At 36.8% G+C, this 14353-nt stretch overlaps 1 protein-coding gene across 1 annotated transcript; it reads left to right on the forward strand.

Annotated features, from left to right (window-relative positions):
- Positions 1–3135: 3135 nt before the first annotated feature.
- RGS18 (regulator of G-protein signaling 18) lies at positions 3136–11374 on the forward strand. Its single transcript, XM_008949052.1, has 5 exons — positions 3136–3314; positions 3991–4092; positions 7609–7670; positions 8494–8660; positions 11102–11374. The coding sequence occupies exons 1-5, from the start codon at positions 3196–3198 to the stop codon at positions 11354–11356; spliced, it is 705 nt and encodes a 234-aa protein (XP_008947300.1). The 5' UTR covers positions 3136–3195; the 3' UTR covers positions 11357–11374.
- Positions 11375–14353: the final 2979 nt, after the last annotated feature.

Genomic DNA, 14353 nt, shown 5'->3' on the forward strand with positions numbered 1-14353 from the left:
AAATGATTCTATGATTCTATGAAAACTGGATTTCAGTAAAAATGATGGTAGAGGTTGGTTGTGGAGGAGCCCGGGCAGTGCTAGAATACGAGCGTGGACATGCAGGCTGCAGAGTTTACACTTACCTGGCAAGTAACAAAAGTAGCTTGAGGAGATGTGGCTGGATTACTCAAAAATGAGAACTTCTCATCGTGCTCTATTCCTTCATGTTGAGCTGAATGACTCAGTCAGTGCTTCACTTCTATTCAGCTGAATTAAAAATTTGAGTCTTTCAGTGCTTGCCTTTAAAAAAGAAATATGGCACATTCAGTGTATACTACAATATCCTTATCTCCAATGGTATCACTCAACATTTCTTTTACAGAGAACAGCTAGTGGGCCTATATAATGCTTGCCTATACAAGCCAAGCATTACTCGATCATCAGCTGTGATTGGACCTTATCCAACACTAAGAGAAGCCAGTGCAGAGACTTCTCAACAGAACAAGTCCAAAGAGATCAGGACAACACCTCACGGAATGTTCTGCACTTTATGATCTATTCAATTTTAATTTTTTGTCGCAAAGATTGTTGTGGAAATACATATTCTTTTCATCTAATTATGAAAGCTCTTGAAAAAAGGTTTTTATTCTTTTCTACAAGTAATAAATTGTTAACGCTCTCACTTGTCAATATTGCCCTCACTTTGCAGAGATGATCTCGATTTGAGAGCTTAAAAATCACCCATCTTCTTCCCAAAAGTTTTGCAAACACATTTCAGTGGTTAGAGAAATGGTTGGGAATCAGGACACTTGGTTCTCATCTGAAATTTCTTTAGAGCTTTCTAGGTCTCTAGTCATGTCATCAACATAATATTCTGGGTCTGCTTTTTCTGGCATAAAATAACTTATTCATTTTTCTCTATCATTACCTTGCAGTATGCAAAACATTCCAGAAGCATTTCCAGGGCCATTAATACAGTTGCTATAACTACTGCAGCCTGCAGTGCAAAAGAGAAATACCTATTAGCACCATTGCTGACAAAACACACTGACTTTGCTGCAGTTTGGTTACTTCAGGGCCTGGATTTAATATTAGCTTTCTATTAATGGGGAAAAAAAAGAAAAAAAAGGTAGGGGGAAAAAAAAAATAAAGATTGTAATTATTCCCTTCCTCCTTGTGCCATCCCCTCAAGTTTCCAAACAAATTTGTGGGAGAGGCACAGCACATTGCTGCATTCAGGACTGATGCTATTGTCATAATATAGTACAGTAATATTTCAGGCACCTTACAAGTGACACTCATTGCTTTAGAGTCATTTAAGACTGGATTGGACAAGCCATTCAGATGTATACTGGGAAGAAAGAGCCCATCGCTGGTGGTGCTTAAAGCGATGACTTAATGAATCATTTCTACCTCTAAGTAATGTGGTATGTTTCATGCCACAAAGCTTTCTTAAATCAGATTATATGAACTATTTAGGCTACAAATCGGCAACATTTTTCAGCAGCTGAGATAACTGGCACATAAAATTATGGCAAATGAACACAGATGGCATTATATACACATAATAGGTGAAAAAAAAAAGCTAACGTAAATAATTGTTGCAGAAAATTGAAACAATGTATTCTATATTTACTTATAGGTAAAAGGCAGATTCTGTTATTAAAGATAGTTGTGGTTAAAGCCAATTTAAAATAAGCAGGATGTGATATATAAGCCTACTCTCAAACCAAAAATGCAGTTTAAAGCCATAACCCTGCTTCTTACAGGTCCTTGGGTCGCAAAAGGCAGTTTTGTACTGAATGTTTCCCATTCAGTTTGATTTTAAAACCAAAACATCATTTTTGTTATGTTTCAGGGATTTGGAGTCCCAGCAGAGGTTTCTTTTTAGTTCTTTTCCACGTTTGTACCTCCTGTTCTCCTCAGCTCTGGAAGTCACAAGAAAAATGCCGTGAGGGGGCTCTCACCAGAACTTACCCATGTTGCAGCAACTGTGCAGAACTGTGCAAAATTGTGGGAAGCTGATGAGGTCATGTCTTCTCCCCAGGGCTTGATGTCTTATCTGAATAATCAACATGAGGCATTTGCATTAAAAAAAAAAAAAAAAAAAAAAAAAAAAAGAGGACTATGTAATTCTGAATCGATTAACTACAGAGTAATTTTAGCATTTTTCAGCCACTCATTCAGCTAACACTGAAGAGGTTTCTTTGGTAGATGTATTGTTCCTGTGACATCTCCAACACAAACTGTACTTGAGAATGAGGAACAAGAAACTTCATTGACATAAAGCTTGTATGTAAAGAGGTAATTTGAGCTGACCAGCCTAAAACAATAGTACATTTTTATGTTATACAAACTGGAATGACATTTTTAAAGTTATTTACTGGTAAAATAAATAAATACATAAGTAAATAAATACATTTTTGTGTTGAAGTAAAGACTTTATCCTGACTGAGAGACCATAAATTAAAACAAAGCCACAGATCTAAAGATAAAGGAGGAGCTTTAAGTGGAGAAATAAAATTAGAAGTAGGTGCCCATCATTTCTGACAAACGGTGCAAAATTTAAAATCTCCATCTACAAAATATTTGATCAAGTGCACCTTCCTACGGCTTTTACATGAGACTGAGAAACCCCAAGTTTCAAGTTAACATACTGTAGGTAGAATTGATTCTGTGTCCAGCATGTGGCACCTAAGGCTGTAGAGGGCAGTTTAAGGTCAGCTAGAAGTTCTTCTAAGAGCTTAAGACAATGTTGTACATTATTTTATGCAAATTTATTCTCTTTAAAGTTCCTTTTAGGGAAACTATGTACACCTCTCACAAGCATTTAGAGGAAAATGATGGCTTCATCCTAAGTCTAGTAAAATCTCAAGTCCCACAAGCCAGGAGTTGCTCTCTACTGATGGCTGTGTTTGTCTGGAGGACCAGCAGCCATTTTGTAAATTTGCAACCTCACTTCCCTAAATGACGACTGTAAAACCAGAACTCTACTTAAAGTCTGGGGTGCGTGCAGCGGCAGCGGCAGTGAAGGTGGAGAACCTCCCTCTCCCCAGAAGCTGCTCTGGAAACCACGCAAGGGCCAGTTAGGGGCAACCCAGCCCGGTACAGCATGTGAGAACCCCCCCCAGGCGCAGCAGATACGCCCGGCGCAACTGCTGTAAGGAAGTATAAGAAACATTTTCGGAAACTGGGCATCTTTTTTAGAGGAAGATGGAGAACCCACTTCTTTTATTTCCTCAGTTAAACATTTCAGCATCGAAGGAGAAATCCTATTACAAAGTCATGAAATCAACCATTAAAGAAGAGCCACACAAAGGAAGCAAGCCTGGGTAAGTATTAAGTCACGCTCACACTGAGTGTTCTGTTTTACATAGAGGATTCTTCTAACATAGCTCATGGGTATGAGTTTAGGGCACAGATAATTTTATTTTTGATTTATATATATGAAAACTCATGAACTGTAATCCTAGGGGTTGTATACATAAAATATTAATTCATTCCAGGAATATTTTTTAAGAACAAGAAAAAAATCAAATAAAAAACTAAACAATAGGAAAGGGAGAACTCAAGAAAGTTCTAAGAAATGCTTCTTTTAAGCTTGAATATATTTGGGGAAAGTATATTTTAAAAAAATTCAAATTACAGGAAGCATTACTTCCTTTTTCTTTGTTAAACATTAAAAGCACAAGACACTGAGCTAACTGTTTACACTCTCTAATATGAAATTTCACCCCCTCATCTTTAAAATAATTAAAAGAGATACTGAAGATGAAAATATTACTATTTCTCTTTGCCAGTGCTTCATATTTAAATTTGTGCTAAGCTATAAAGAAAAAAAATCATTAATCTGAATAAAATACAGAGAAGTAACACCAACATTACTATAAATGAACACAGGGGGATGTATGACGTAGAAGCAGAGATATTAGTCAAAGGAAACATCTGAGGGCAAACCCCCCAACTTTCATCAAGATTGTTTGTAAAATTACCCTAATTCTGTTGTAGAGCTAAGCAGAAGAGAAATAGGCTGAGCCTTCTTCTGCAGAAATCTGAATTCCATGAAGGTGATCACCTTGGCAAACTTGGAAACTTGACAAAAGCAGCAAGGTAAGCATTATAAAAGACTCAGTCGATGGGGGATTCCTTTCAGGAAGTGCCTGTGTGACTCAGAACATTTCCTGCTTCTGTGTGTGTGCATTCAGACTTGGCAGAGAATAACACTTTCCAGATCTATTTAATTAAAGAGTCAGAAATCTAACCCAAGCATACAAACACTATAGAATTATCTGGTATGCATCAGGGTAACTCCCACTAGTGTTTTCCCAAGTGCAGACTGGTCCCCATACACTTGCAGGTATATTTAAACCTTTATTCATGCCAACAGCATTTTTATTAGTCATCTGACTGTATTGAGCAAGCATCAACTCAGATACATAGCTGACAAATTACTGCTTACAGGGAGACCATACAGCTCCTTGGAAAGCAGGTTTTCCAAAGAATTCTGTGATGAACAAGTGCCAGATGCATGTCAAATCTGAATGCAGTTCCACAATAATTACAATAATTGTTTGAACAGTCTTGTCTCCAAAATTCAGATACTGAAGTTTGAAGACTCTTGTAATATTGTCCCTGTTACATTATTTCTCATAAAAATGCAAGGTAAAATCTTGGTTTTGTTTCCTTCAATAAGAGTTTAGTTTCTGAGTTCAGTGGGGTATCAAGGTCTATTGCATTGGTATATCTTAACTGAAAAGAAGGAATGTGTAAAGTACATCAACTCGATGGCCTAAAAAATTTGCCACTCCTTTCTTTCCATCACAGATGACTTCAGAACACTCCAGTGCTTCCTGTGCTTTTTTGTCTTGTTATGCTTGATGAAACTTGCTTAGAGCAGTTACTGCCTTTGGCACAGAGATGCCTACTTTGACCAGAACTGCTTCTACAAGCATTTTCTAATTGTGAACACATGGTAGAAATGGTGTAAAGGCCCAAACTCTGTTTCTAGCACCCATGAAAAGGTGACCAACAAATGGGCATTTGCACCTATGCATCTGGATGATTAGACAATGTTTGCTGCTCACTTGTCTGAAAATCATGCCCATCCAAATCATAGGGCATGCTCATGATCTGGAAGACTTTCCAGTCCACACTGGTGGAAAGTTTGATTGCTTTCTTGCTTTTTTCTCTCTTTCTTTCCTGTTTTGTTGACAGCAGAAGCCTTAATTCAATGATTTTACAGTTCACTCAGAAATACAAGACATTGCAATGAGGAAGAAACATAAAACAGTGCTGAGAACATCCTTTTTCCATTTCATGGTTCCAGACGTGTAAAACCATGCTGGGATTGCACCTAAAAAGAGAAAGCACAGCCTCCATGCCACCACCTGTATGCAGACAGTGCTAGGTGGCTGATTACCCCTGGGTACTTCATACAAAGTACACAGCCAGCAATGCGTTCTTATGAGCTGTGAAAAGGCACTTTCAGAGGCAGATACAGTAGCAATAAATAAAACTCTCAAGAATTTCTCCCTTTTAAGAGACTGTCACTTCCTCACTCTGCCAACTGCCTTTTACCATGTTATTTCCAGCCAGGTGCCTGACTAACAGGGATACTGTTCTCTTGAAACCAGTAAATTTTTGCTGATCTTTCATCACATATGGATTAGAGAGAGGTGTAAATTATTTTCTGCAAAAGTGAGAAAAAAAAGGGAAAAAGAAAATTACTGTTTTTCAAACAATAAAATTACATAATAGCTTGAGATTTATTGATTTATTTAGTTTTGATTATTTCTATTCTTCACACAGAGATACTAACACAAATCGAGAATTTAATGAAACACTGCAACTGGATAGTGAAAATGTCTGTGACCTGTTAATTAGGTTTTTTTCATCTTTAGAAAGTGGCAAATCTGAACAAATCTTGGTTTCTGTCTATTATTGCAGCACCTTATTGCTGCACCCAGGTGTTGAGGATCTGTGAGGCTACAGGGTTGATAGAATTTCCAAAGGAAAACCAGAAATTCACACTAAGAATTTCCAAAGGAAAACCAGAAATTCACACTAAGAATTTCCAAAGCCAGCAAAGAACCTCTCCAGCATTCTGGGCAGTTGTGGATGGCGTATGTTGTCTGAAGTCATCAGGGTTTATCCTTCACTATGACCAAATTAATTTCTGTAGCTATAGGAACCCACAGCTCCCCCAGACTTACAAGTCCACACAGTTCAGAGAACTGCACTTTTCGTGCTTCTCTCAAGAACAAAAAGAAAACTCTGTAATGGAGTGAGGTCTCATTTTCTGTGACTCCAGAATCCCCCTACTTTACTGCCCTATGCCCATTTCTTCAATTTCAGTTCTCCAGTATTTGTAATTCTCAAGAAGTGTTTCTCTTTAAATTCCCTTGTTAAAAATTTAATTCCTATAAGCAGCGACTTCAGCTAGGAAATATGACACTATTTAAAAAAAAAAAACAAACCCTTTGTGCAAAGCCAAGATCATTACTGGCTTGAATTCCTGCCCAAAGTGATTGGAATCTCCTTTCATCTAGACTTCATGTGCCTACAGATTTTGCCAAGGGCACCCAAGCTATGTGAATCAGGCAACAAAAGAGCAAGCCTCCATGAGGAGAGGGGAACTCATATTCAAGAAGTGTTCAGACCGTAAGAACTTGTTCTAACCAACTAACCCTAAACAAGTTGCCTACTGATACTTCTAGCGTACTGTGCTTTGCCCTCAAATTAAAGTGGTTCTAAATATCTATAAAAACACCTGATAAAAACTGACTTCACCTTCTGACTTGGAACTTCCTACTTTGGAATTCCTAGTCCTAGCATGATACAGTCGGTCTCCTGGCTCCCTCCAGTTCTGGTCTACTCAAAATCAAAGTACTGCCCGGTTGTGGTGTGCATTCAGTGTTAATCATACAAAACCAAAAAAAAGGGTTTCTCCAAAATTGTGTGTGCATGAATAAAGTAGGCCGTTCCTTTTTCCTTTCTGCATTGTTCTCTATGGCAGAATGTTTAAAATTGAAGTAAAATACATGCAGCTTGACACGTTTGGTGAAGAATATGTGGAGCTTTATAGATGGAGCACAGTGTCTCAGAGTAACGTGACACTTGAAATATGTTTGTGATAAACAAACTAGGTTACATATGCTATTGCCCTATAAGACTATCACCTAAACCATATTGCTACAACTTTGTCTTCAGGCTGTAGAACTTCCTGTATTTCATTAGAAATACTCTGTGGTAACACAGCCTCAGACTGAGTACATTCAAAACCACATCTTTGCAAGAGTATTTTTTAAATAGGTGACTGATCTGGTTCCTGTATGAGTTTTACCATCCTTGAAGATGAGTAGTGCAACACAAAAACTGAAGAGAAGAATCTGTGCTCTCATGTTTTTTTTAAACAGGGTTAAAAAGTACAACTCTGCAAGAAAAACATCAGAAAACAATTAAACCAAATGTTTCTGAAGTCCCTAGAGAATGAGCTCATTTAGTAATGCGATCTAATCAAAGGTTTTGTGGAAACAATCCTGAGCAATAGTGGTAATAAACATACAACAGCTTCATAAATACACAATATGCACAATTCTTCAAAATCACTTTCTCTTTCTTAAGCAGAGTGTCTCCTGAAGAAGCAGTGAAGTGGGGAGAATCTTTTGACAAACTGCTTTCTGAGAAAGGTTAGTAATTTTCCTCTCCGTGCAGACTGTTAGGATGGAAAATTGATGGAAAATGGTGGAAAATGATAAAATCCAGTTGTGCACATAAACAGACCTGGCAATTACCTAAACCAGGTATGATGGGTGATTTACAGCAGCACATGTTTCTGCTCAGCTACTGAAAATAGTTGAAAATAACTTTAAAGTTTCATATTTTATTTGAACAAACTAATGTAACAGGAAAGAGTTCCTTCAATAAACAGTAGAATTTAATTTTAATATTGCTCAGATATTCCTGACTGCAAGACCAAGTCTTAAAAATGAAAACAAGTTCTATGTTTTATGTTCTTAAGAAAAACTTTGTCACTTCTGATACAGTTTGTTTCTAAAAGTGATAGGATCAAAGTTGACCATCATTTGGAAGGGCCTGTTGCTTACATAATTATCAAATGTGCATATACACCTTCTTCCATTTCGGAGTGATGCATGTGTGATCCAGCCACAGTGCTGGACACTATGTGCTTCTCAGACCTGTTCCTTGAACAGCTGACATCACTACAGTATCATAATTTTCACAGATTACATATACTTGGGAAAGTATCTTTGGCATAACAGCAGGATAAAGCAAATGTTAAAGATGCTAAAATCCATTCATTTTAGATTGTTACTGGAGAACAGTCTACTGATGAGCAAAGATTTAGATAGTATTTTGGTCAACCTAAATTGATATTCAGCCAGAATCAAGTCCATCACTTCCATATATATCCACATGTTTTGATTGCTTCTGTTTCTAAATTCACAAGATCTTTGTGCTTAAAATGCAATTAAACATTCCCTTGTGTAGCTGGATTGGATGCCTTTACGAAGTTTCTGAAAACGGAGTTCAGTGAGGAGAACATCGAGTTCTGGATAGCCTGCGAAGATTACAAGAAAAGCAAAACTGCACAAGAACTTTTGCCAAAAGCTAAGACCATTTATGAAACATTCATACAGAAAGATGCTCCAAAAGAGGTACAGTAAAAACATTCTTCATTGTAAACAGCATTTGACAGAACTTCATCTGATGAAATCTGCTTTTAAGAAGTGCATGCCCAGAAGCAGGGGCAACAGTTAATCATGGAGTCACTGACGCAAGAAAGCTGTATCTTAAATGTCAAAGTTCTGGAAGGAAACCTGGAAGTAATTGCAGAGATTATTCTCCCTGTCCTCCATGCTCCTTTCAATACCCCCTCCATGTTACTCTTCCAAGTGTAGAGCATGAGTTTAAATATTATATCATAGTAGTCAGAGATTCCTAGTGGCCTGTAAAGCCAGGAGATATATCTACATATATATGTATATACATATATACAGTACATTTAAGAAAAAATAGCTATGTTCATTCTTACAGCTGCAATGAGACATATTAGTTAGCATTTGTGAAGAAGTATCTGTCTTTATTTAAAGCTACCTCCAGAACAACAGAATTATTCTCTCTTTCTCTTAAACCAGTAACTATCTATCGAATTATTACATAACTGAGATTCAGACGCTTTTATTTTAAAAAGCCAAAATACTAAAAGAGACTAGAAGAAACAAATTAAAAATATCCTTTAAAATAATAATTATGTTTTAAATATGGACTTTTCTTGGTTGAATCGACCCTACTTTCTGCTCTCCAGCTCTAATGGCATATGCTTGGTATGTTACTGTCAGCATACACACAAAAATACGTTTATATGTCAATCCTTACCAACACTAAGATCTTCCTACATTACTATAATAGTGCAAAAAGTTTTCATATTTACAGTTTCTTCATGTTACTGAAGTATATAAATGCTTTTTTCACTCATAAATAAGCAAAAGGAATATTTTTTGCCTGCTCTGTGAACAGGTTGGGAGATGATGAACTCTCACTGAAATCACAATCATCTTCCTCAATAGCTCTTTTGGACTTAAAATTTCCTGTAATTCTACCAGGTTTAAGCAGATCAAATATATCAATTGCCAGTGCTCCTTTTCCCTTCCTTTTTTTTTTTTTTTTTTTTTGTTTGGTCAGAATAGCAAAAGTTTAACACTAACTGCTACTTCCCTGTAACAAGGGTGAAAAAGGTGTAATTCTCATTCTAAGAGGACTGCAAAATGGTACAATTTCCACCAGTAATTCCCATAGATTACATTTAAGATTCAGATCTCCTTTTCCTGGGAAACATCGAGTTTCAAAAACTCACATCCTTTTTTATTTCTTTCCCTGCTGCATGTCTTTGTGTTCAAGGTAGAATCTGTTATTTTCAATTGTCCAGTCTATGAGCAGTTATGGTAGGGCATCAAGCACAGATGTTGCCAACACTTATGAGATTGATGCAAGCAAAAAGATGGGCAAGAGGAGAGCTAAGGAGGGAACAGGGTGCAGAAGTCATACTTTGACTAACAGTAATGTAATGATTTCTTTATCTGTTGTAATGTTTGATTTGGTCCATGTAGTATGGGTGCTGTTGTTCACCTTAACCAGTTGGCTTTGGTGAGACTTCCTTCCTGGGCAGCTGACGCCAGCCAACTGCATCTCATTTCAGACCACACAGCTCTGGAACTTGCATCTTCTCTCCAACTTCTTCTTCATCAGAGCTCTTTTGCACACAAATCTCTGAGCGTACTGTTCAATAGAATCATAAAAATCTTAGGTTGGGTGAGAGGACCATTTTTATCATCAGTAATTGCCCCTCATTCTTAGATCTGAACTGTTTGTTTTAATTAGCATTATCGAGATGACAGGCATAACTCAGTGAAGGAGAAAAAGTATATTACAGAAGTCACTTTTTGACTAGATCTACAATTATTTTTCTTTTAATATATTGTACCTTTTTTTCAAAACAGCATGCTTAGATTGGTTCCTGACACCAATAAAATTATCATTCTAATTACATATTTCCAGGATGAATGCAATGACACATGGAAAAAAATACCACTTTGATATGCTTTTCCTATCTAAAGCACATTAAAATAATCTTTATATTTAAATTATTAGAGTTATCTCAGCTTCCTACTACCAGAACTCTAGACAGAAACAGAAATTTCAAATATTCACTGACAGAGTCTAAAGAGAGAAAATTCTGCATGAATCCTAAACGAGAATGGAGGGAGTTCTGTGTTAGTCTGGTGTTGCAAAGCCTGACAGCTGCAATTAGACAAAGATTACTATTAGAAAGTTTCTTCTAGTCAAACATCAACCTTTTTCTTCTGTTTTACCAGTTTTCCATTGTACCAATGACACGTCTGTGAAGACTTTCTGACAGTCATTACTGAACATGAACACACGAATTCCATAGTACTAATATCCTGTTGTATCAGGAACTCAAGGTCCTCTTACCAGAAAAGACTTTCACCAAAGTACAGTATCATCGCTATGGATAATAACAAAGGAAATGCATGAATGTACATTAAAGAAACACACGTCTTTTCTCCTCATTCTCCAGGTGAATTTGGACTTCCGAACCAAAGAAGTCACCAGTCAGAGTATTGAACAGCCCATCATCACTACCTTTGATGCAGCACAAAACACAGTCTACAGGCTGATGGAGCAAGACAGCTACCCACGTTTCCTAAGATCTGACCCGTATTTAAATTTGCTGAAGGGGAGAAATCCTAATCGCCCCACCCTCAGGAGACGGTCACGCTCATTCACCGTCAATGATTTCCAGGGTGTACGACCAGACTTTACTGTTTGGTAACAGGGAAACTCAGCCCTCGCAAGTTCTAGCTACTGCAGCAATTTGTATGTGTTTTAAAATCCAAATCCTTAGCAGGTGTAGATGAGTGGAAAGCAAAGTTACATGCACTTACACCAGGCCAAAATTCTGTAGCTGGTGATTAACCTCATTTACTAGAGAGAAGTTAGCAACATATTGGCAAGATATATCACAAAGTTTTCATACAGTATCTTTTTTAAACTCAAGCAAGTGCAGTAATTGTATTTGGAGGAAATATTCTATTTTCCTGCATAAAAGTGATGTATAAAGTGCCATTTGATAATATCCACCGTGTATCCTGGGCCTGTACTATTTAGGAAAGTTTCATCACTGTTAGAATCTATATACCCAGCCTTTGCACATGTTTATTTTTCTGCAGTATTTCCTACACTAAACACAGACTATTTGTGATATTTTCTCATGCTGCAAAACACATAGGAACATTATTAGGTATAATGTAAAGTTGCATGGATATTAACTACAACCACTGCATAATTGAAACCTAGCTATTACATATTTTAAGAGGAACATAAGAATACCTATTTAATTTTTGTGGGGTACATTTTGTACTCTTTTCTTATTACACATCTGTTCTCTGTATTTAAGTTATACTGTATAGATTAGCTTTGCCATCAAATACTTGTGTTCTAATTTTTTGCAACCCAATGAGCAGCAACAAATGGCCCAAGAATGCTATTTTAACACAGTGTGTCATTAAATATCAGGTCACGTGTGTGTATTTATATTAAAAATATTTCTATTTGTAAATATTCATGGTATACCAGCTTTGTTACTAAACTTTGTTCTAAAATTTTTATGCCCTTTAATTTTGAAAAAGAATCTGAAAACTAACAGCTCTTGGACTCAGAATAGTCTTCAGTTCTACCACTCACTAGGTTTATAGAGGAAGAAGCAGAAATCTCCTTTTTCATTTCTTTCCTACTGAAGTCATGTATATCCTTTTCATATTACATGCAGTTATCCTGTCCTTTCAGAACCGATGCAGACGTACCTTGAAGCGTGGGGCAATTCTTAAAATCTTAAATGTTGTTTCAGTCTAGCAAGTGGCTGCAGGGTTTAGTTGGAACTGTGACTTGTATATTCAGTCGCTTTGCAAGGAGTTTAAGCATTCTCCCTTTCCTTCTCCTTTCTGTAAGGGGTCAAAGTGAAGAGGTGCAGTTCCTGAGTATGGGACTTTATGTTCATTACTAAATTCAGGGTATGTATGAACTGCTTGATCTGAGGGTTTCTGTGTCTGCTTTACTAACTTTCAATAAATCTGAGGTTATCTACTTAAAAAGCTGTCAGGATTCAGTTTATCACTAGTACATCGATAAATAAAACATGAAGACTTCATTTCACTTATTGTTCAATACTAGCTAAAATCATTACCATTTCAATCAAAAGTGTTACTGTGCACAGAGACCTGAACTCACCAGAAGATGCTGCTGAGCCATAATGACCTGGAAACTGTCTCCAAGCTCCTGCTTTAACCTGGGAATAGACAGAAAACACATCTGTAATTATGAGGAGTATGATCCTTGCTGGTTTTGCATTACACTTCCCTGATCCCAAATTATGATTGTGTTATCCTTCCCTGATCCCAAAACATGGTATTTCTAACTGCATAAATGATCAGAACCTGATCACAGGGAAACAGGAATAATCAAATGTTTTTAGTAGCACTGGCAGTGTTTTTCAGTCTCTTTTTATTAATATCAAATACTGCTTTGGAGCTTGTCAGCCTCCATTTTTTACATACAGTCTATGCTCCTGTTGTCATTGTCACAAGTGTCACATGAATGAGTAAATGCAGTGAAAGGCAACATTTTAACCCAATTTCTGCCGAAGTCAGTGTATTTTTCTGGATAGATTACTTATCCTTGCTCTTTGACTGTGTGTCTCTTAAACATGAACCAGTTCTGCCAGCAACAATCCTGTTTCTGATTAGGGAAGTATCACTGACAATGTCTGGATGTTAGAGTTCTGAGTTAGTTAAAATATGCATGTTCCTATATTTTGTATTACTAATTTTGTTAGAGAAAGGGAACAGATTTTACACAGACCCAGCTGAGTATTAACAGTGGGTCTGTTGCAACACAGGCACAAGACCTATGCATTTGCAGCTAGATTCTCCCCTGGTGTGAATTTTTTCCTTCATACCAGCTGAGAATCCATACCTTTGCTCCTTGCCACAGATAAAATAAATGAAAAAAATAAATAAATAAATAAAAAAAATCAATATTTCATTGTGTTCCACATTTTTTACAAATTATAAATACAGTACCTTGAATAAGACTTTTTCTTCTTAGCAAAAAACCAGCTGTTAGTCAAAAGGGTCTGTAATGATAAATATAAGTCAGCAGGCTTTTATAAATATAAGTCAGCAGACTGTGTTTCATTTCACAGACACATGGAAAATTTTTCTTATCTCCAGAGAGGCCTTCCTCAAAACCATCAGTCTCTGGTAATGACAGTGCTAGTCCCTCTTATGAATTTTATAATTAAAACAAAAACCCAAACAACTAAGATATTCCTGGTAGCTATTTATACATGTATGTTTTGCAAAGATAATTGTGAACCAATGCTGAATGTACAGCAGACTAATGCTATGTGAACTACTGCAAAAAGAAAGTCAAGATAAATTCAGAAAAAGGAAGGCAAAGGGCAAGAAGATAAACCAAAATGTCACAATTATCTCACTAATTTTTTCTTTCTAGAAGAGGATCCTTTTCATTAGTGGGAGAAAATGAGTGCTCTACTATTTAGTGCTCTGCTGTAATTATGGAAGATGAGCTAAGCATAGATTTTGTACAAGTCTGCAATAATGTTCCAGGATTGATCAGACTAAGGGCTAGCCCTGCACCTTAGAGTAGTGCCAGAGAACACAGTTGAGCTTCTCTAGTTTTGTCAGCATTGATGCCATAGTTATGGAAATTCTCTTGTTTAGCCAACCTAGGACAAATAATACACAGACAA

This window comes from Merops nubicus, unplaced genomic scaffold (assembly GCF_000691845.1).
Source record: "Merops nubicus isolate BGI_N331 unplaced genomic scaffold, ASM69184v1 scaffold16551, whole genome shotgun sequence".
Taxonomy (NCBI): domain Eukaryota; kingdom Metazoa; phylum Chordata; class Aves; order Coraciiformes; family Meropidae; genus Merops; species Merops nubicus.